Source organism: Silene latifolia, chromosome 10 (genome assembly GCF_048544455.1).
Source record: "Silene latifolia isolate original U9 population chromosome 10, ASM4854445v1, whole genome shotgun sequence".
In the NCBI taxonomy this organism is placed as follows: Eukaryota; Viridiplantae; Streptophyta; class Magnoliopsida; order Caryophyllales; family Caryophyllaceae; genus Silene; species Silene latifolia.
In genome coordinates this window covers 153,750,282-153,772,474 of record NC_133535.1, presented here as the reverse complement: position 1 = coordinate 153,772,474, position 22,193 = coordinate 153,750,282, and the positions used below count along the sequence as shown (strand labels likewise).

The window sequence follows — 22,193 nt, the reverse complement described above, 5'->3', positions numbered from 1 at the left end:
ACATCTCTTTAGTAAGTGACATATTTAAAGAGGATGTGTGTAAGAGTCTAGCAACAGAGAGAAGATTTTGTTTGAACTCTTTGATGAGAAAAACATTGTGGAGAATAATATTAGGATTAATTCTCACTTTTCCTATTTTATGGACCATTTTGATAGAGCCATCAGGCATGGATACTGGAATAGGACTCCTTAAAACAGAAACATCATGTAATAAATGTTCATGTGGTGTCATATGGTCGGAGGCACCTGTATCAACTATCCACTCATGCATTCCTATGGTATGATAGGCAGAATAAGCATGAGAGAAAAAAGTGATATCTGCAGAATTCAAGTTCAAGGGTCCAGATGCAGGTGTAGTATTATTAAAAGAAAAAGACTGCATAACTTGCTGGTATATATTGTGAGCAATCCCTTGAAGAATCTGAGGATCAGCATAGTTGATGGTACCATTATCATTAGAAGTACTAGCAGTTCTGCCAGTATTACCAGAAAAGTCCAAGGGTGAATCAGATACTTCAGCATCACCAGACTCAGTATTGACATTATATGCAGCCCTCTTGTAAACATTCTTTCCCTTCCCAAAGTGAACATCAGGTGGTTTAGGGTAGAATGGTGCTTGAAAACTAGGAGCTGCAGGATAGAATGATGCCTTTCCTTTGGCATTTTTTGGATTTAGGATGACCCATAATGTCATAGCAATGTTGCATAATGTGGCCTAATTTGCCACAATGACCACAGGTTTGAAGTTTAAAACATTCCTCAATAGTATGACCTAGACCAGGTAAGCCTAGTTGAATGCAATGATAACAAGTTTTGATAGAATCTGACTTGGGATCACTAGGAGCAGAAGCATTGTAATCAAACCCGGACTTCTTAACATTACCCTGAGTATTCTTATTAGACCTTTGTGCAACATATGCACTAGCTTCAGATAACACATCTACATCATCTGAAATCTGTTTCTGCCTCTCAATCTTTTGGAGTAAAGAGAAGGCTTTGTTAAGAGTGGGAAGAGGCTCCATGGATAGAACATTGGTTTTAACCCCTTCAAACCCACTATTTAAACCCATAAGAAACTATATCAGCTTAGTGTTAGACTCTCTTTCAAGCATTCTCTTAAGAATAGAGCAGGAGCAACTATCCAAAGCGCCACAAGTGCAAACTGGAATGGGATCTAGACTATCAAGTGTCTCCCAAGTCCTCTTAAGATTGCTATAGTATTCCACCACAGAATTATTAGATTGCCTAGACTCATTAAACTCTTTCCTAAGCTGGTAAAGTTCAATGCTATTAACTTGGCCATATCTTTCAAGCAAATCAGACCACATGACTCTTGCAGACGGAGAATACTCAACAGTTGCCTTAATATCAGGAATTAAAGAATTAGACAACCATTTTCTAACCATATGATCACACCTAACCCACTGACGATAGCTTTTCTCAGTTTCAGCAGGCATTTTACAGGTTCCATCCACAAAACCTTCCTTATTTTTCGCAACTAAAGCAAAATACGCATCTCTTTTCCAAGAAAGAAACTTAGTATCGTCAAAGAGATATGGTACAACTTGCATAGAAGGTTGATCATTCATGGATAAGTATAACGGATCATCAAAACATGCATAACTAGGAGTATTTGATGAAGTATCATCATACATGATGATATAGCAGAAAAAACAGAACAATTACTGTCAATCTGTAGAGAATACACTTGAATTTGCAGAAAAAATGAGGAAAGAGAACGATATACCAGAGTTTGATAAGAGCGGAAGCGATAATACCAGACGATCGAAGAATAATACCCGATGTTGAAGGAAAATACCAAAAATTGATCAAAAAAACCAGCAATTCAATCAATTCAATCGAGTGATTGAATCAGAAGTATACCGCGAAGAATGAAAACCTAGAATACCAGAAATACCGAAGAAATCGATTTTAATCGATGAAAACTTCTGGAAACGCCGACGAAATCAGAAGAACAGAAACTGTGATGATCAGTAAAAAATCGATCAATCGAAGAAGAAGAAGATCGAAACCGTATCGATTGATACCATGTTAAACTAGGTAATCACCATTGTTATGTAAGAACAAAGGTGTTTGATTGTAAAACAAGAAAGGAAAACCAGAGGTAAATAAAAGATAATTTTATTATATGAAGAGAATGAATAATTAGTTATGTACAGTGTGTTTCTTGCCTTATATACAAATGCTAACTACTCTGCCAAGTCAGCAATCTGTGTGCTCTAGTAGCACAACTGACACAACTAACTCACAGCCACATACATAGGCTACATACATGAGTAAATGACATTTCTCACAATAAAAAAGTATAAATTATTTTATAAAAAGAGTATAATATTGTACAATATTTTAGGGTAGCTAAAATCTTAAATCTGCTATTAAGATATCTTGTGGTCGTGCTTTGTTAATATTTTGCACCTTATATATGGTGTCTAGTTTTTATAATTGTCACTGATTATGTTCGTTATTAACAACAAATTTTGGATTAATAATTGTTTAATTACATTTTGATATTGAAATTGAGATTGTCTTACACTCAATCGATATTTAGCTGGCCATATTAAAGATATTACCACGTGGCATTTATATTATAGTTTTAACATGTGAATATGTGACTACTCTATCACTCATTATGTGAGAAGAACATTTTGATTACGTCATTGACTATCCCATTAATGTGGAATTTAAATTTACAAATACAATTACGCGTCGGTTTAATGAAAAAAATATTTTAAACATACTTTACTACAAGCCCACAAACCGGGCAAACATTATAAAAGAAATTATATTGAGTTAAACCTTGAAACCATCCAAAAAACTAATTATAATTTTTCTACTAGTCTTAATAAATACATTTACTAAAAAAATCATCTCTTAGCTAGTCGCTATATTTCGTTTGAGTAATATATTTACCCCTATGGGTTTCAAAAAAAAAAAAAAAAATCATCTCTTAGATTGGGATATCCATATTTGAACTTAGGTGGTATAGGTGCAGTTGATCCATAAGACCACAATTGTACCTTGATATGGGCGTGGTATAAAAACAAAATAATTTTGTCGATCAATGGTGATATTGGTCGGTTGTTAAATTAGCTGTCAAACTTTATTGGCGTATGTTTTCACTTAAAATCTGTTAAAAACTGTTCTTGACGATATATAATGATGATGATGATGTTTTTAGAAACCGAGATATTCTTATTAGTTGCGAGATGTTTTGTTCTACTGTCAATATTGTTAATCCGAAAAGAGGATGTGAAAAATTAAGTTACAAAATGAGAATCATAAAAATACTATTGTAATATTGACAACAATATTTTAGAATAGATGACGTAAAATAATTTATTGTAAGTGTATAACAATTGGTATTAAAATATGCAATACTTATTTCTAATTGTTTTTTTGCATAATTTTAGTTCGGTTCAAAATTCCTTCCACATCAATTCTATTTGGTTTAAGATAATCAACTCATTTTTCTTATAGTCTAAATAGTCCATATTAATAATAAAAAACACCAAAGAATTCGAAAATTTTAGTAAAATGTTTCACTTTCTCCATTTTCCACAATCAACAAATCAAGCCAAAAGTTAATAAGAAATCTTTATAAAATAAAGAAATTCAACCACCAAATAACTACGCATTTGAATACTTCCTTCATTATTATCCTTCTCAAGATAAAAATTAACAGCGTCAATAAAAACCCGGTATATGTATGTAGTCAATCAATTTTTAGACTAGGTAGTTTCGTTCTTGGTGGCGATATCGATAACTCGCTTCCCACCACTAAACTCCGTAACAATGCACTTTCCAAACAACTCCGTTCGGGCGGGTTCATCGTACTGACCCACAAAACCTTATACAGTTTTATGCAATTCACTTAAACTTTATTCGGATCTCTATAACTCAAACAACTTCATTTTTACCAAAATAACGAGACCTTACGCCTAGCCCTACCAAAGTAGGCCTGAGGAATGACCCGACCGGATAAGATTGGGACAAATGAAAAACCGTCGGTAAATTTAATTTTTTTGGGAAGGAAATTAATTTTATTTGGGGAAGGAGATGATTAAGGGAGGAATATTAGATAGGTTGAAAATTAAAGAGTAAATTTAATTTGTTTGGGAAGGAAGTTAATTTAATTGGAAAAGGAGACGATTAAGGGAGGAATAAGAGGATTGGAATGTGGAGTACTCGAGTCGTGCTCTTTGACTTCATTATTTTTTTTTTTCTTTTCTCAATTAATATATGGTGGGTAATGCTAAGTATGGGCCCCAAAAATTTGAAGCCCAGTGATGCACATAGTGCACCCCCAGTTAGACGGGCCTGATCAGAACAACCCTGCGACCGTGTGGTGATCCTCTGGTCAGGAACACCTGGGTCACCTACTTAGCGGGGGAGAATTCTAGGCTTGGCTAGCTGGCTGCGGTCAGATGCTGACAAGCGCAATAAGGATGTTGCGTTTTTCAAGTGGGGTTGTGTAATACTTCACTGAACCGAAGATGTTATTCGGGTAGGATACCCCCTTGAAGAGATCCACTAATAGGCTTAAAATTTGACTAGTGCTTAAAGGGATTGAAAGTACTACTCATATAAATAAAGTGCACTTTCTTTTCTGGTTATCCATGCAAAAGAAATCCACAATTAAGCGTGTTTGGCTGAGAGTAGTCTTATGGATGACCTCATGGGAAGGTTTGCGGGATGCGCATGAGTGAAGACAAAATGCGCTGGAAAGGAATCGTTTTGATATGCGGTCCATGTACACACTGTCTGGCGAGCTACCGTGAGTAACCGCTCCCGACCCGTGATTTGGGCGGGGTGTTATAATTGGAATAGTTTGTAGCTTAAAAATGTTGTACCTCAAAATATGATGTGGCAAAATTAGCCTAGTAGCAACTAATTTAATTGTTTTTTTTTTTTTTTTTTTAAGGATCAACTAATTTAATTGTTGGATTTGCTCTAATTATCTCAAATTACAAGTTCTAACTCATACTAATATTATAAACATGAAAATAATGAGTGACTCAACCCAAAATAACTTATACCTAAAGTGACCATCCGAAATGACCTTAAAACTTGACATTTGAAACTGATTCAAAATGACCCAACCCCGATCTGAAACAAAATGTGCAGACATGTTTGAAATCACTCAACCCAAATCCCACCCGATCGAACCATTTGCCATTTCTAAATATGCCTAGACCTGGAAAACGGGGTCAATCGAATCGGATCAATTCGAGTTTGCAAGAATTCAAGTGAGATCGAGTCGGGCCAAGTCATTTTCGATTGGGATCATTTATATGTCTCTTGTTATCACGGTATTTGGAGATAATAATCAGTTTTCAACAATAATCATTTGAACGGTCAAATGAATTGGCTTAATCTTCCTATATACTAAGAGAATAAAAACTATGAAAAGTTTTCCCTCCAAAATGCACTTCATTAAATAAGGAAAAAAATAAATTTTTCTTTCATTAAACCATTATCCTTACATTAAACTATAATCTCTTCATTACACTCTAATTATAATCTTTTTAATTGAAATAAAATATGGTTTGAGAATTATAAAATAAAATCTTTAAAATACACATTTTATGACATTATCCAATTATTTCGATTTGTTTTGCCGATCAATTTTTTTTTAAATCAAAAATAGAATGAGGTGATGAAATTAGTGAGATGTCAATTTATTTTGAATAAAAATTAAATGAACGGCTATTATGATTATATCCATTTATCATATCTGATTTTATTAACAACTTCATCAGTTAATGTTGATGTTTTTAGTGGATGCAGTAGTATAATATTATTTTTAAAAATAATGTTGACAAATAATTTGAGTAAATATAATCTTACATCAGGTTAAAACTATTGAAGTTTATATTTTCCAACTCTTAATATGAAATATTATCAATAGTTGATTTTATTATTAAATTTCTAGTGGAGTTAAACAAATAACAATTTAATTGTTATAATCTCTAACACTCTCACATAAAAAATCGTACATTTGTACGAGAAAATTTATGAATTGAAATCATTTGTTTTGTGGTAATTTTTTTTTATTAAAATACATATTTTATGACTTTACTCAATTCTTTTTATTAGTTTTCGATTTCAATTTTTTATCCTTATTAAAATGAAAAATTGATAATGTGTCAATTTTAAATCTATAAATAATACATTTTAAACTAAATGACCTAGAAATACCGCGCATGCATGCGCGGGATCTATACTAGTTCAGATTAAATGATTAATGATCAAGTTTGGATTATCGGTTTGTGTTGGACCGGGTTATTTTGTCAAGTCTCCAACGTTTAGGGAGTTATTGGACTTGGGGTGATCCAAGATTGCAAGTTACCAAGCCCATTATTTTGCTGGTAACCAAACCCATAAGTAACACACCTGTTTTTGCCGCCTTTGTAACATACTAACACATCCAACAAGTATTCAACAAGCAACACCTAATTTCATTCAAACACCTTGTCTCCATATTCCCAGGTACATCATCTACACAGCTATACGTCCTATTCAATTATCATTATTATCTGTATTTTTTAACTTATGATTTAATTTATTTATTCAATTCATACCCAGAAAATTATATACACCACTATGTAGGAGATATTCTGCTGGATTTAATTGAATTTTAAAGGTTACAACTTTTTAGCTATGATTTGAATGAAAATTATTGATTTGATTTCTGGGTTTTTTGTATCTTTGATTTTGATGAATTGGTTTTTTTTTATCTACGATTTTATTAATCATAAGACTCGATCTTTTTAGCTATGTTATGAATTGGGTGTTTATTTTGAATCTGAGTTTGTAAACTATTAAATTTACAATGGGGTTATTTTTTTTAGCATTAAATGAACACCGTAGCTTAAAAAAAGGAGCCGTCTTAAGTTTAAAACGGTCTCAATTGAGAATTTGTGTTAAATTTATTGTATTGGAATGGACTGTTTTCATGAAAGATTGTGTCTTGTGATTGTGAGAGTGTTTGCATTGTTCGAGACTGATTGAATATGTTATTCATTAATTTTAAAAGTACTTATTTTTGAATATCAAAACTATGATTTGAAATTTGAAGGTACAAGTGTTATGGAGTACTTCAAAAGTTCAAAAATTGTTGCTTGAAATCTCAATCTAGAATCTATGGCTATGAGAAGAGGAAATTTAGCGATTTGTTTTGAACGCGTTCTTCTATCAAGTTATTGAATAATTGAATAATATTGCTGATGTTTACTTTTGTTGAATTCATAAGAGTGTTTGGGTTATAGTTTACACCCCTTACAGTGAGGGGGTGAATGTCTATATCACAAGTTTTTATAAGATACTCCCTCCGTCCCAATCATTTGTTTACGTTTTTAATTCTTGGTGAGAGGTATTTTAATCAAAGGTGAACAGATGTTAGGACGGAGGGAGCAAAGACACTTCCATCCCAAAATCAATAAGCGTTAGGAAGTGTCAATCGTTGGCTTATAAAGTGATGAGCTATTTCTTTTTTAATCAACGCGTGACATTCACCTGTGAAATACTTTGTTTTTCCATTTCCAATGGAGCGAAAGAGTCACTAATCTTTGTTTTGGATTACAATGGAATGAAGCAAAAAGTGTCACTTGATTGACTGTGCTTCTCTTTATTGTGAAGTAGCGGTATTTATGGGTCATATGGAAACAGCCTCTATGTGTTGTCAACACATGGGCAAGTTTGCGTACAATTTGGTTAATTGGTTAAATGCTACGGTGAAGTTTCAATTTGGTTTTTAGCTAAGATTATTTGAAGTTTTAATCATCATGCTAACTTGTGTCAACTAAAAATTAAACTCAGAGGTAATGGAGAACAGTAGCGAATCAGCAAGTGAACTCTGGGACACAACTGACTCCGAAGGTATAGTAACATACATTCACAACAACAATTTACAATCATCGTACCTTATCACGAGGTCTTGATTCACGAAATGCTGAAGAATTCTTTTTTGCAGATGATGCTGTCGATTCTTCTGCAGACAAATCAAATGGAGCTCATTCTGTACAGAAGAAGGGTAAGGATTCGAAAAGTTCTAGTGAATCAGGAGACCTTTCTGATATTAAAGATACAGAGGTTTGTTGTACCTTTAATCTTAATTCCTTGTCCCTTGTTATGGGAAGTGGAATGCAAAAGAATCTAATGGAATATAATAGAGGAAGAAACCAATTATATCACTAAGATTTGCTTGGATGAATCATTAATTTAATCATAATCATATCGCCGTCATGCTACTTTCTGTGAATTCTTTTATGCTATTGGGTGCCTATGTGTCGGTTAAACACTCGACCTTGCAATTTTTAGTTATTTCTTTTGTACATCAATACTCATGCTGGTCTGAAATGCGTAACTTTCCACTTTTTGATGGGAGTTTTTTCAGGTTGACAGCTATTTAAATAATGAGGAACAGAAGAATTACAAGAAGATGATTTGGGAAATGATGAATCAGAAGTATCTTGATGTAATCTCTTCTTCTAAAATCAGCACTTTACCCATATTTCTTGCAATACTCGAGCTAATTGTTTCACTAATTAGTCTGACACTCTGACTTTAGCGGGAAAGTACTGGGATAGTAATACGTAGTAATAGTACTTTATTAGCACGGATTTGGTTAGAGTCCTTCTCATTCATGATCAACTAAATCTATATGTTATGGCCATCAAATGGCAATTTCTTAAGGCTGGGTGTTTGTTTTGGAGGGTTTTAGACTTTAGACCGCTGTAATCGCATTTTGTTTAGTCTAGCCTTAATTTGCTCGCTTGGGAATTCGCCGACTATCTGAAAATATTGATAATGGTTTATTAATAAGGTACTCAATTAACCTCTTGGGTCTGGAATCTTGAACAAAAACTGAGCTTGAGTTTCGGCTTTTTTCAATTTTCCTGTGCTATCGATTAACCTCTTTTTGTCTCCATTCTTGAATGATGATAAGCTTGTTATTTCTTTTACCCAAGGAAGTTAATTGAGGTTTTTTGTTTTGAGCAAAGACTCTACAGCTTACAACTGCACATAAACTATGGTTGTTTACATCTCTTCCTGTATGTGCAGGAGCAAGCAGCTAAGAAAAAAATGGCTGGATCAAATGCCTCGAAGCCGAAAACGGTGAGTTCTCGTTGATGCATTAAATTTACTTACACGTGGACTCTTAAGTTACGCATTTGAAATTTGCTTCAATCACTAATCCGCATAGGTTATTTGAAAACATACATGCAATATAGGATTTCAGTTAAATCTTCATGAGCATTTAGCTATTTTCCCCTTCTTTTTCTTCCCCTGGGTATGTAGAGTATGTTATGGTGAATCTGCTCGTGATTTTGATTTTGGTGAGCTGCGTCTTCTGTATTATATTGGAAGTCTAGTTGTTAAAATACATGATTATAATTTGAGAAAACTCATTTGCAGAAACAAAGACAGAAAACAGCTAAAGATGTGAAGAAAGATCAATCTACAACTAAACCAACACCGTCTAAGAAGGTATGGATCTTTCGTGTTATTATTCCATAGAAGATTATATTCTCTTAACAGAATTCGAGTTGGGTTTTTCACGTACTGAAGTCTGCAAAACATGTGATGTGAAGCTTATACAAGCACATTAAAAATTGCATGCGACATATTTGCCTGCAATAAATTTTGCATTGCAAGAATAGTGACTGCTCTCTGATACTTGTACCTACTTCTAATGATTTTCATTTAATTCTCAGAGGCCGTCTTCCAGAATCAACCACGAAGCACTGCAGAATTTGTTTCAAGAAGAACCTGTGAGTCCTGGATTTGTTATGCTACCTTTTCCTTTTCCTTACTGTGTTTATAGCATTTGTCTCTCTCTTTAGGGATGACAACTTTACATGAACTTCACAATTTCTTTCTGATAGACAAAATTATCTCTTTTAATCCGAGTTGTATTGCTGATCGTTTGTCCGTGTGGACGTAGTACTCAATTACTGGCGCAAATTGTAAGATCAGTCCGACAAGATTGATTTTGAGCTCGGGTCTCACATAGAGATAACATGGTCTAAATTACTTCCCATATAATAAAAGAGACAATGCTCTAGGAATAATTCTTTGTAGGTGATTTGGCTGGTCACTCGGCTTTTTTTGTCAGATATTGTTGTTTTTAATTTAAACTTCTTAATTTGTTATGCCTCCAGGTGCCTGATAGAAATACAAAGCGGGCGCGAACTGAATCAGAAACCACTAGAGGTTTGCCTAATGATTTGGAGCATGGTGAAGAAGATGAAGCCGATGAAGAATACGGATGGGAAGATAACCCTAGATACCCAAATTATAACGATCAAGATGAAGACTATTACTATGATGATGACGATGATGAGTGTTTTTGACTTCATAACAGTGATTATGGCAATTTTGAAACAATTTTTTTGAACTGATAATATACTGCTTCAGAAAATTCACCCAAAAATATAAGGTCCTGTTTTTCGGAAAATGGATTTTTGGTAAAGTCTTTATTAGTTAACAGTTTGTCGCTCTTGATATGCATCGGAAAGTCTTTATTAGTTAACAGTTTGTCGCTCTTGCTTCTATTCGCTTTCTGTAAGCCTGTAAGGGCTCAGTAACCGAGCAAATTATTTGATTTGTTTTTCTACGACTCTTTCATTTCCCTTCTCCGCCATCATTTTCTTCACTTCTTTTTTTAGTGATGACAAAATTACCGTGTTGCAGGCAAGCCCGGCCCTTAGACATGATCCTGAGATTATTGCGTAACGTAAGAAAGTTATGAATGAAGATACGGTTGTTTAGTGCATCACACAAGAAGCATGGACTAGTTGTTTACGCTAAAAATTAAGTCTAGTTTCTTGTAATATCGGTATACCTTAAATCATTTTCTTCATGCTTGTACAGTTGTACCTCTAGGCTCTAGCTGTGATATACGTCTGGATTTCTGTAATGTAATCATTTTTTATACTCAAGTTGGTGCCACAAGAATCATAAATAGTAACTTCTCAAAGTTTATATTTGAGGCAGCGACGGGATGACAGGCAGTCAGTGGCTGAAGCCCATCAACATTCGGCGGAATGTGGGTATCAAGGCGAAGTCGACAGAGGAAGATGTGGAACCGTTAAGTCCAGGGGCGCAATTGTTCCTTGCGCCGCAGTTTAACTGCTGCATAATATCGCTTGCAGGTAGCAAGACAAAGATAGATGTTGAAATCGTTAAAGAAGGGATTGAGCGAACTATGATCAAGCATCCTCGCGTGTCTAGCAAGCTGGTACGTTTTCAGTTTAATTAATTACAGTACTTACAGTAAAGGTATATCTATAGACCTCTCAAACTGGTCGAGTAGATTGGTTTCAGATCGAATTATTACGGAATCAGAGAATACATGACTACTTTAAATCGGGTCATTTGCAGACCTGCAAACGGGTCAATCGGGTTCGGGTCGGGTAAGATCGGGTCTCTCATTGATTCCAGGTTCGAGATCAAGTCTTTTCAGTTCAATTAGAGTTATATTTTGTTGGGTCATTTTCGGGTTTGGTGGTTTTGGATCGGGTCATTTTCGGGTCGAGTCAGTTACTGGTCAAGAAAACTCGGGTCGGGTCAATTCGGGTTTTCGTGTCAAGTTCGGGTGATGCATTTCGGGTCAACTTCGGGTCTCAGGTCGGGTCAATCAGGTCGGATTGCTTTTGCCAGGTAGGGAAACAGAGTGTGGTTAAACTTGCTTTATAAAATATTGCCTCACTTAAAAATTCTCGATTTGTTAAACACAAGGTATTTGACCCGAAGAAAGGCGATAAACCAATTGGGTGGGTCCGAACCAAGGTGATCGTAGATGACCACATCATAGTCCCGGATCTGGACCCAAACATGGACTCACCCGATCAATTTCTTGAAGACTACATCTCAAACATGACCAAGACACCCATGGACCTATCCAAGCCATTATGGGAGATCCACCTTCTTAACATCAAAACTAAAAATGCAAATGCCATAGGCATCTTTAAAATCCATCATTCCATGGGAGATGGTACTTCAATTATGTCACATGTCCTTGCTTGCACGCGACAAACTGCGAACCCCAACGCTCTTCCTACGCTACCTACGGATAAGAACAAGAAGAGGGTACTGCGCCCAAGTAGCTCTTTGGGGTTATTGAGCTTGTTTTATGGAATGCTATTTCTTTTCAAGATGGTTTGGAATACTTTGATAGATGTGTCTTTGTTCATTGCCTCGACACTTTGGCTCAAGGACACAAAAACTCCGCTGAAAGGCAATCTTACTACTGGGACTGGTCCTAAGCGATTTGTGTACAGGACTGTTAGCCTTGAAGATATTAAGCTTGTAAAAAGGGCCTTGGATGTGGTATGCTGTTAATTCTGTCATGCTTCGACATTTTTACATTACTTTATGTTAATTGACGCTTGGATGTTGATTAATTCTGCTTATTTCTGTTTTACTGGCATTATGCAGACGATAAATGATGTGCTTTTGGGAATGACACAGGCAGGACTGTCATATTATCTGAACAGGAAGTACGGTAAAGCCCGAATCCATGGTTTTTGAATTCTATTGCAGACTGTAGTATGACCGACCAATTGAAAGTTTTGAAACTGTAATGATTTGATCAGGTGAAATCAAAGGAGATAAGAAAGACCAGGGAAATAACCTGCCTAAGAATATCCGCCTTAGATCAACAGTTTTAGTGAATCGTAGATCGCCCTCAACTATTGAGGTAATTAAACTTCTCCACAAATAATGACCGTTAACACTTACAGCTAAATGTGAATAATGTTGGCTTAAAATTTAAAAGTACCGTCCTTTGATAATTGGCATTGTGCCTAAGACAGGCTTTAGCAGAAAGGATGGCGTCAGATGTGGAGGGACGATGGAAATGGGAAAATGCAGTAGGCTATGTCATCCTGCCCTTTAACATCGCGATAAGAGATGACCCATTAGACTATATACGCGATGCTAAGGCAACTATCGACAAAAAGAAATGCTCACTTGAAGTTCCATGTACTTATGATATTGCTATGGTTCTTCTCAAGATATTTGGGCTTCCGGTATCCTCTACTTTTAAGACAACTCCATATATAAGTATATAACATCGGCATTCCAGTCTTTCTATATCGAATTCTGACATAGTATCGAATGTTCTACAGGTGGTCGCTGCTTTGTCACGCAGACTTCTTTCACATGTCACATTGTCTTTCTCTAATCTTCTTGGTCCACAAGAAGAAATAAGCTTCTATGGTCATCCTATGGTTTTTCTGGCTTCTACTGTTTACGGACACCCACAAGTACATCACTTATGCGCGTTCATTATTACCGCAGGCTGGATTAGACTCAATCTTGTTGGATTCAGATCAGGATTCAAATCCGTCCCATTAGTATCTGATCCAACAGATCGGGATCCGTGGCCATCCTTATTATACAGTATTCCGTCTTTTTATGACACAAAAATAAATATTCTTTAAGACTGTCGTAAAAAATCGTCTTTCTATGACGATGAACGGAAATTAACTGGATTTTTTTTGGTAATGCAGGCATTGACAATCCATTTTCAGAGTTACATGGATAAGATGACATTTGTTCTGGCAATTGATCCAGATGTGATTCCTGATCCACAGAAACTATGTGATGATATTGAAGAATCACTTGGACTTGCTAAAAAAGCTGTTCTTGAGAAAAAGTTCAAGAGATCTTAGAATTGTAACAGAACTTTAGAACAATACTCATGCTGTAAACCATGGTTAACAGATTCGCTATGAATTCGCCCTCTTCGATTCGCAATTCGCTCTTACAGAATGGGTGTTATGTGTATTTTTTTTTTTTTTTTTTTTTTTTTTTGGATTCTAAAAACTTTTTCTCTGTCGCCCGTAAATTGCTATTGTTCGATTGGAAATTGTCTAGAATCACGACGACTTGTTAGGAGTCATGGCCCATGGGAAGACGTTTTAGTTGCACCGCACGAGAGATGGTGGTGATAAGTCAGGAAAGGCGTTTGAGAAGTCCAATGCCTAGAGGCGATCACCACGTCCTTTATACTTTCGACCACCTTGGCTAAAGTATTTTAGTGAGTAGTGACCCTTTAAAAAGACCTTGGATAGAGTGAGTATATCTTGAAGCAACTTTTTTGGGCCTATTGTTATTGGGCTATTCTTGCAAAACAATCTTTTTGCCTCGTATTGACCATAACCCGGCCGGAGGCCCATATAACCTGACCTGTATTCTTTCCCGATTTATATAACCTGACTCGAGAGGCCGCTTGCTTGTCCCTTGCCAAAGCATGAAGTTAGGGGTAGACAAGCAAAATTACCCCAGCCTGCAACCCGATGCCTAAACTGAATAGGCCATAACGCGAATTGACCCGCTCTTTACTATTTACAGTTGAATAAAATAGGAGTCAAAAGAAAAAAAAATGATAAATACAAAAGGAAATAGATACTCAGTACATGTATTGATTGCATTGATCCGGTCTTGGACCGGAATTTTTCCGGACCAGAATTTTTGTAATCCGGTCCGGTCCCGGTCCGTGAATTTTGCTGATTCCGATTCCGGCCCGGTCTGATCCGGTTTTGGACCGGTGTCCAGCCCTAAATACAAGTATGTTCGAATTTTGGCAGTGCATTTTGGAAATGAAATATTTAGTAATTTTTTTCTTATCATCTGTCTCAAGGAAAATAAGTGGAGAAAAATAGAATTTGATCATGATGTTATCATTCCTTGTGGAGAAGTTGTGCTTGTTAATGAGAAATTATATTGGCCTGCTCGTAGTGGCGGAGATGGTATTATAATTGTTAGCTTTGATTTAGGGGTTGAGAGGTTTGATGTAATTAAGGTCGACTTAGCTGAGACAGACGTTATATTTATAATAATATGCTAGTTTTTGAAATGATAATTGAAAAATAATTACTAGTTTTAGTACTTCAATTACAAAATTAATTAAAAAATTAATATATAATTTTCTTAATTGCTTTAGAAATAATTTGATAACCCGTATTTTGATCCTGACTCGACCCATACGACCCGTCCCACAACCCGACCCGTTTAACAGGTTTACAACCACCACTAACATCAGCATGTCACAATTATTTTTCATATGTAATTTTGTATCGATAATTCACATTAAAAGAAATTTGTAAGTGTGTTTATTTCAGATCTGAGGGAAAAATAATAAAGATGAATATTAATTTGGTCTTATTTAAAGAGTTGCTATTTTACGAAATTATTGAGCTTATAGGTCGATTCAATCAGAACAAATAGAATTGCTATCAGTTATCAATTTAACCTCGGGTGGAATAAGGCCGCTCCCGGTTCACTCAATTTTCGGATATATAGGATCGAATACCTTGAATCGGATCAACTTTTTGAGAAAAGAACAATTCATTAATAGAACTTCATACGGCACTTACAAAGAATAACTATAATCGAAAACAAATCTAATGGAAACCAAAGAAAAATAATTTTCTTATAAACTAGGGATCTCAAAACAAAGATTCGACAATTCGGCTCGTCCTATTATCGCTATCTTCATGTAGCTTTTGAGGGGATCATTCGTTTGATTTATGAGATAAAATTTACCTCTGACTGGTTCCAAAGATCTTTGACAAATCACTTTTACCCTTTGAAAGAACACGCTGCAAACCATCAACGAACTACTCCTGACTATATTACTGATGAAACTAAAACCACGAATAAATGGAAAACCCTTGAAATAAGGGATGAAAAAACGATCTCACCAAAAGGGAGACACTTATTGAATAGAAAATAGGTATGCATACTATTGATTAAAATTTGAAACAATTTTGGAGCTTACCATCGATCGATTGATAATCGATGGAGCCCCTTGTATAATTTGATGGAGGCTAGGGTTGTTTAGAGAGAGTTTTTTTGAGAGAGAATTTTAGAGAGAGTTTTGTGTAGAATAATTGATTAGGAATCAGATCAACTTTTACCGGCTCTATGTAGATCCAATAACACAAATATTATCCTACAACTGGTTGTATAAGAGCTATGTATAACCGCGTCAAAGTTATGGAGCTCTCACACAAAGTTGTTGAGTTATTTTACAAGTTATTGAGCTATTTTACGAAATTATTGAGCTTAATAATTATTCTGTTAAGCTCAACAACTTTGTATCATAACTCGATAATTTTGTTAATAGAAATTTCGACAACTTTCAGAATAAAATCTGATAATATCTGAGAATAAGTTGTATATACAACCGGTTGTATAATACATTAACTGATCCAATAATCCAACCCATCCAAATTCCCTTGTGATAGATACGAGTACGACGAGGCGAAAAGTCGTCGGACAATTAACTTCTCTTAAAAATAAAAGTATCCCCAAATCAAATCGCACCGTCTAGTTTCTTCTGCTTCATCTTCACAGCAACAATGGCGATCCTCTCAGAATACGTCGAAGAAGAAACTCCACCTCAACCTCAACCTCAACAACCTACTACTCCATCTCCACCTTCTGTACCATTCACCTCAACACTCGATCCTTCTAAACCTCTAGGGTTTATCCAATCGGCGTTTGATTTCATCGCCAATGTCTCTCCCGATTTCTTCGCTTCCGATTCCTCCAAAAACGACGTCGTCCAGCTCTTCAATTCCGTCAAAGACAAACTCGCTGCTGCCGCCGCCGCCGAGAAAAAGAAGCTAGAGAGTAAAGCTGCCGCCGCTGCCACCACCGCAGCTTCCGCCGCGCCTGCGGTGAAGAAGGAAGATTCTTCGTCGTCTTCGCCCGCGGACGTGAACAAGGAGGAGGAGAAGTCTAAATACAGAGGTTTCTTTTTAATTTCTTTATCGTTTTACGTACTGCTTCCAATCTCTGAAAGCTTTCATACTCGAATATTTATTTATATTATACGAGTAATACAAAGGCGTATTAGAAATAACAATGCCTTCAGAGATAATCCGTAATTTCGAATGATCGCCTGTTAATGTGAAGCGCAATGTAGTTCTTGTAGTTGTGATTGTAATTGTTAATGTGATTGTTCGGTTTTTGTTTGTAAATGATAGATGCTCTATCTGGTATCGAGTTTAGAGGGGGCGAAAACATAGATTGGAAATTCTAGGGAGCGAATTAGTAAGGGAATCAAGGAAAAGAATCGAAAATTTCAACTTAAGGACTTCATTTTTCACTTGCTAGCCTTCTTGGCGCTGTTGGATATAGTGCAAGTGTTGATTAATAGGGGTATGAGTGACGGAACGTTTATCTGGTGATGAGTTACCACTTTACCAGTGAGCATCTGTGACAGTAATCACTCTTTATGAAGTTTCATTTCCGTCAGCATTAGCAGCAATACAATGTCCATCACTGGACTGAACTTTCTTTGGAAGTTATCTTGTTTCAGGTTATATTTCTTGATGCTTCTTGCAGTGACTTTTAGTCTCAACACGAGACGGCTTGTATCTTAGGAGTATTCTACTAGGGTAACTATCCGAGTGTAATATAGAGGGCTTAGTGTTATAATATTAAGGGTGTTGCAACTAGTCGTAAGATGTTCCCTTGCACACTTATTCACCAGCGTTGTTGCTCCTTGAGGTATAGGCTACCTCCTTAAAACCTCCCTTGCAACTCATATAAGTGACACGTATGAATACTCATACCATGAAATGATCCTTGTCATCCAAACAAATATGAGTTATTTTTAAAGTATGCCATACAAAAAAAACCTGCCAGGGCCATAACACGTCTTTGCTATTCCAAACTTACAAAGAGGAGAGTCATTGTGTATCTTCAGCACAAGATCGAGACACTTGGTGTCAAATTTCTCACTTACAGCAGTTTGTAGCAAGATCAAACTCATTGAAGTGGGGTGCTGCCTAATATTATTGAAGGGCTTCACCCGTTCCACATCATTGCTATTTGAACACTTGTGTTACTACTGTGTCTCAAAAGCTATTTTTATGACCTTTTTGTTTGAATGTTTTACGTAACATATTGTTGATGTCTCAGATGAAGTTTGATTTAAAAGTTGATTCAATGAATATTTAACAGGATCGGAGAAGCTGTGCTGATTTTAATTCATTTTATAATTTACATCCATTTAACTATAAACTCTGAGATCACAAACTAAAATGTAGTACTCCCTCTGTCCCGGTCATTTGTTGTCCGTTTCCATTTTGGGGTGTCTCAGTCAATTGTTGTCCTTTCTATTTTAAGAATGAATTTGATGAGCAATTTGTTGGCCCCCTCCTCTTTCCTTGGTCTTTGTGCCGAAACCAAAGGACAACAATTGACCGGGACAGAGGGAGTAGAATATATTTAAACGTGCAATGGGGAGCGGGATTTGGAAAGCTGCCAATACTCCATCCATCCCAATCGTTTGCTTACCTTTGAAGAAAATACTCCTCACATAGCCATAAAAATCGTAAACAAATGATTGTGACGAAGGGAATACTATGCAGAACCCAAGTCTCTATAGTCAGATCACACCATAATCATGTAGATTCATAGTACGTGGTACAGTACATTTAATGAGTTGATTTTTTACTGTGATAGAACCTGTTGGTGCTTCTGTTTGGGTTACACAGAACATGTGAACTGCTAAGAATGCTGATTCTGGTTCATCCTTTCATGTTTTGTTTCTCTTAGGCCTTTGATCTCTATGAGTTGTCTATTTCGGTAGACAGAGATTTTGTTGATATGATTACAGGGTTTCTTTTTTTGTCGCTGAAAGTTTTGAAGTTTTATGTTGCTGATTCATCTCATCCATGGTTTCTGTAATTGCAGCTCCAAACAAAGCTAATGGTCTTGATCTTGAGAACTACTCTTGGGGACAATCACTGCAAGAAGTGAATGTAACTATACCTGTCCCACCTGGAACAAAATCTAGATTCATTGTCTGCGAGATTAAGAAAAACCATCTGAAAGTTGGACTCAAAGGTCAAGCTCCCATTATTGATGTAAGTGCTTCATTGAGCTGAGTGTGTGTATCATACATTGCTACTATTGATGTCCAGTGTGGCGTTGATGACCATTGACCTCTCTATCTGAAATTTTTATGCAGGGTGAACTTTACAAGCCTGTGAAGCCTGATGATTGTTTCTGGAGTTTGGGTATGCAGCATTTCTCTTGATAGCTCCTCCACTGTTTTCCCTTGTTATTGTTTTTACTCCACTTTTATTTGCATGTGGTTAAAACTTCTTTTTGGTAAGACTTATGAAGTAAATTTTTGTTTAGATTTTTGGCGCATATATTTGAGCCTCTCCTGCAATTTCTGTAGTTCTTATGGAGACACCTTCCCGGATGATTTTATATAAAGCTCATCGGTTCTAGTGGACTTGATTTTACTTTATTTCTTGTTTTCATTTTTACGTAGTTTTCCTAGTAGTACCTGAAGGCTCTACATATCTTTTTTAGTTTTTTTTAGTATCTACCTAATATCTGAAATATTACGTGTGAAAAGATTAGAAAGCGTACCATGAAGGTAAAATTTGTTGATGTATTGTTATTTTGTAATGATGCCGAACTGCGGTCTTCATATGACAATATGACATATCCTTTGGCTTCCTGCACTTCTACATGGTGAACTTTGTGAACCTTAATATTAAAAATTTGATATGGTGGACAACAAATTTGCGCAGTGTGATTGTTACTTTGTTGACATCCTTAAGCGGGGCTTTCGGATATCCCATGGTCTTTGCTTTTATATGGCCTGTTAGGCTATGCCTTGCTATTTAAGAGATCAAGTATGTTAGGAAATTCAGCTTCTAATGTTGTGGCTAACTGGCTATCGACCTATCATTACTAATGATGTTTTCTGTCTCTCTTTTCAGAGGATCAGAAAGCTGTCTCAATTCTGCTGACAAAGCATGATCAGATGGACTGGTGGAGAGCTGTAGTTAAAGGGGATCCTGAAGTCGACACTCAGAAGGTTGAACCCGAGAGCAGCAAACTCGGTGACTTGGACCCAGAAACGAGGTCGACTGTGGAGAAGATGATGGCAAGTATCTGACCTTTTATTGAGAAATAGTTGTTCCTTGAATAGTGACGCTGTTTCATTGAAAGCTCTTGACCTGCTGTACCTGCTCTGTCTAGTGGTCATCATTTGTTTATGTTGGTTATATATATATGTTTCTCTGCTAACCAAGTGACATCCTGCAGTTTGACCAAAGGCAGAAAACCATGGGCCTACCCACAAGTGACGAAATGCAGAAACAAGAGCTGCTAAAGAAATTTATGGCCGAGGTAAACAACTTGTGATACTACCTGCAGTCCTGCAGTGCCCTCACCTTTCTTCAATTAATTGAAAACAAGGGGGAAAGAATTTTAAATGAATACTAAACTATGTTTTAAAAATATAGCATCAATATGTGTTGTTTATCTCTGCAGCATCCGGAGATGGACTTTTCAAATGCCAAGTTTGCGGGTGGAATGGGAATGTGATTCTTTTTTCGGTTGTTACATAGACAAACTTCGACTCAAAAGCAACAACTTGAACATGTGGAAGTTTTTCCAATGCCGAGGTTTGTTCATTAATAGTTTCAGAGAGCAAGGGTTTCTATTGTGATCGCCTTTGAGTACCAAAAATCTGTGTTGTATGGGAGTTGTGCTGTGTGATGATTCATTTACCATTTTTTTTTATTTACCTACATATATTGCCTTGTTATGAAAATAGATCTAGCATAAGCCAACCCGACCTGACTCGAACCATGTTTCTCCCAACCTGACCCAAACCCAAACCGACTCGGAATGATTAGTGACCCGATAATGGCTTAATTTGATGGATGAGCTGATAGCGAAGAAGCTTTATAATTTATTTAGATCAGTTTAGATTTATTGGACCAAACTTGAAATCATTAGATGAAATATATGTTGATAACCGAAACTGATAGTGACCATATTTCAACCCGACCCGACTTGACTTGTCATCAGACGAGGACTCACATGAACCTGTACAAACATTATCGCGATACTTTGTCCTAATTGTGATTCAAAGTAGAGCCGAGTGGCCTGGTTGTGCCAAATTGAGGTCGACAAACGAGACAGAATTTGATGGTTGGACATGTTATACCAAATTGATGGTAGCATAGCTTCCGTTGTATCAACCTTTTGCTAAAAGACATTGTCCAAAAACTCCCAATGTGGGAATGTGGGGTGAGTTTAGGTAGCAATAATTGACGTACCAAATGAGGAAATTGGGCACTTTGTTAGGTACTTAGCATATAATACAACCAAATTTCCATGAAAAGAGGTTCTGAATCTTACTAGCTATCAAGTATCAACGGCTTCAATGGCGACTTAACACGTGGCAAACAGGTTTCATCAAAAGAGCCTCGAGTGTACTTTTGACGCTAACTGGGTTTGATTCCAGGTTACGAGTACCATCACTCAATAACTTTGTTGGTTTAGTTGACGTCTTCACACGTGGCGTATTGGTGCATGTTAGTAGTATAATATGGTCCTGTTTTCGAATTGACATCCCTAGGTCCAGTGAAAGAAACTGGAGCACAAATCATTTAGATCCTAATTTTGGAAGGTTGCTACATATTCTTGTGGTCCTCTTACTTGTTTTGGAAAGGTGCACCATACATTATGACATTAACAATATTATTAGCTACTTGCTAAATCTCGGGTATCAATTTACTCAATCCTACTCATTTTTTCACTTCATTCCGAGTATACCCCTCTCATTTCTCATCCCACCAAGAGAAACAAGAAAGAGAATGAAAACCCCAAATAATGAGAAGCGACATTAATTCCCTCTCAATCCACGACCCAGCACCCTCCCCCATCACCCTCCGAGCGCCGCCAACACCATACTCCCATTCCCCGCACCGACCACTACCCCTCCCTGCACTCGACCAACATTTGATTTTCTACACCGCGTTGATGATTGTCAGTTCCCTTCTTGTGTATTTCATCTCCTTCCGTACTAGGAGGGGGTAGAGCGAGAGGGGAACGAGCGGCCATGACAAGACCTCAAATCCGAAAATGGTCTGAATTTCCATAATAATTTTTTCCCTAAGCTAAAATTAAGATGTTACTAATAGGCAGCGACAAAAGTATAAAAGAAAAAAAAAAAAAAAAAAAATTTTGTCCCAACAAATCACTGCGAATAATCACATGAATCGGTGAATGATCGGTAATTAAGGGAACAAAATATAACTAGGCAGTAATATCGCTGCAACGGCGACAACAATGTTGCATCACCAACAGTCACCATACTTGATGAATTATGT

General features: G+C 36.4%; 4 protein-coding genes across 6 annotated transcripts; 3 read left to right on the top strand and 1 right to left on the bottom strand.

Moving 5' to 3' along the window:
* Positions 1 to 1,076: 1,076 nt before the first annotated feature.
* Positions 1,077 to 1,655, bottom strand: LOC141608609 (uncharacterized). Its single transcript, XM_074427949.1, has one exon. The coding sequence runs from the start codon at positions 1,653 to 1,655 to the stop codon at positions 1,077 to 1,079; it is 579 nt and encodes a 192-aa protein (XP_074284050.1).
* A 4,768-nt stretch (positions 1,656 to 6,423) lies between these two features.
* On the top strand, positions 6,424 to 10,480 carry LOC141606443 (uncharacterized). 2 transcript variants are annotated; one of them, XM_074425573.1, is made up of 8 exons: positions 6,424 to 6,510; positions 7,840 to 7,899; positions 7,994 to 8,112; positions 8,417 to 8,497; positions 9,085 to 9,138; positions 9,439 to 9,510; positions 9,738 to 9,794; positions 10,185 to 10,480. In XM_074425573.1, the coding sequence occupies exons 2-8, from the start codon at positions 7,845 to 7,847 to the stop codon at positions 10,374 to 10,376; spliced, it is 630 nt and encodes a 209-aa protein (XP_074281674.1). In that variant the 5' UTR covers positions 6,424 to 6,510; positions 7,840 to 7,844; the 3' UTR covers positions 10,377 to 10,480. The 2 variants fall into 2 exon arrangements, with proteins under 2 accessions (XP_074281674.1, XP_074281675.1); XM_074425574.1 differs by having other exon boundaries at positions 6,458 to 6,510; positions 7,994 to 8,053.
* Positions 10,481 to 10,844: 364 nt separating this feature from the next.
* Positions 10,845 to 13,785, top strand: LOC141606442 (wax ester synthase/diacylglycerol acyltransferase 11-like). Of its 2 annotated transcripts, none has more exons than XM_074425572.1 (7): positions 10,845 to 11,263; positions 11,764 to 12,354; positions 12,463 to 12,529; positions 12,621 to 12,724; positions 12,840 to 13,055; positions 13,155 to 13,292; positions 13,539 to 13,785. In XM_074425572.1, the coding sequence occupies exons 1-7, from the start codon at positions 11,027 to 11,029 to the stop codon at positions 13,698 to 13,700; spliced, it is 1,515 nt and encodes a 504-aa protein (XP_074281673.1). In that variant the 5' UTR covers positions 10,845 to 11,026; the 3' UTR covers positions 13,701 to 13,785. The 2 variants fall into 2 exon arrangements, with proteins under 2 accessions (XP_074281673.1, XP_074281672.1); XM_074425571.1 differs by having other exon boundaries at positions 10,973 to 11,263; positions 13,155 to 13,428.
* Positions 13,786 to 16,283: 2,498 nt separating this feature from the next.
* On the top strand, positions 16,284 to 20,603 carry LOC141606441 (protein BOBBER 1-like). The gene is made up of 6 exons (XM_074425570.1): positions 16,284 to 16,788; positions 18,742 to 18,914; positions 19,019 to 19,067; positions 19,788 to 19,954; positions 20,116 to 20,199; positions 20,344 to 20,603. Exons 1-6 carry the CDS (start codon positions 16,395 to 16,397, stop codon positions 20,395 to 20,397), a joined length of 921 nt encoding a protein of 306 aa, XP_074281671.1. The 5' UTR covers positions 16,284 to 16,394; the 3' UTR covers positions 20,398 to 20,603.
* Positions 20,604 to 22,193: the final 1,590 nt, after the last annotated feature.

Excerpts from the sequence above, each read along its gene's own strand:
- LOC141608609 (XM_074427949.1), bottom strand. The coding sequence starts at position 1,655 with ATGTATGATGATACTTCATCAAATACTCCTAGTTATGCATGTTTTGAT.
- LOC141606443 (XM_074425573.1), top strand. The coding sequence starts at position 7,845 with ATGGAGAACAGTAGCGAATCAGCAAGTGAACTCTGGGACACAACTGAC. Across the intron at positions 8,498-9,084 it reads TGAATCAGAAGTATCTTGAT|GAGCAAGCAGCTAAGAAAAA; the intron begins GTAATCTCTTCT and ends CTGTATGTGCAG. Across the intron at positions 9,511-9,737 it reads AACCAACACCGTCTAAGAAG|AGGCCGTCTTCCAGAATCAA; the intron begins GTATGGATCTTT and ends TTTAATTCTCAG.
- LOC141606442 (XM_074425571.1), top strand. The coding sequence starts at position 11,027 with ATGACAGGCAGTCAGTGGCTGAAGCCCATCAACATTCGGCGGAATGTG. Across the intron at positions 11,264-11,763 it reads CTCGCGTGTCTAGCAAGCTG|GTATTTGACCCGAAGAAAGG; the intron begins GTACGTTTTCAG and ends GTTAAACACAAG. Across the intron at positions 13,056-13,154 it reads TCAAGATATTTGGGCTTCCG|GTGGTCGCTGCTTTGTCACG; the intron begins GTATCCTCTACT and ends AATGTTCTACAG.
- LOC141606441 (XM_074425570.1), top strand. The coding sequence starts at position 16,395 with ATGGCGATCCTCTCAGAATACGTCGAAGAAGAAACTCCACCTCAACCT. Across the intron at positions 16,789-18,741 it reads GGAGAAGTCTAAATACAGAG|CTCCAAACAAAGCTAATGGT; the intron begins GTTTCTTTTTAA and ends CTGTAATTGCAG. Across the intron at positions 18,915-19,018 it reads GTCAAGCTCCCATTATTGAT|GGTGAACTTTACAAGCCTGT; the intron begins GTAAGTGCTTCA and ends ATTTTTATGCAG.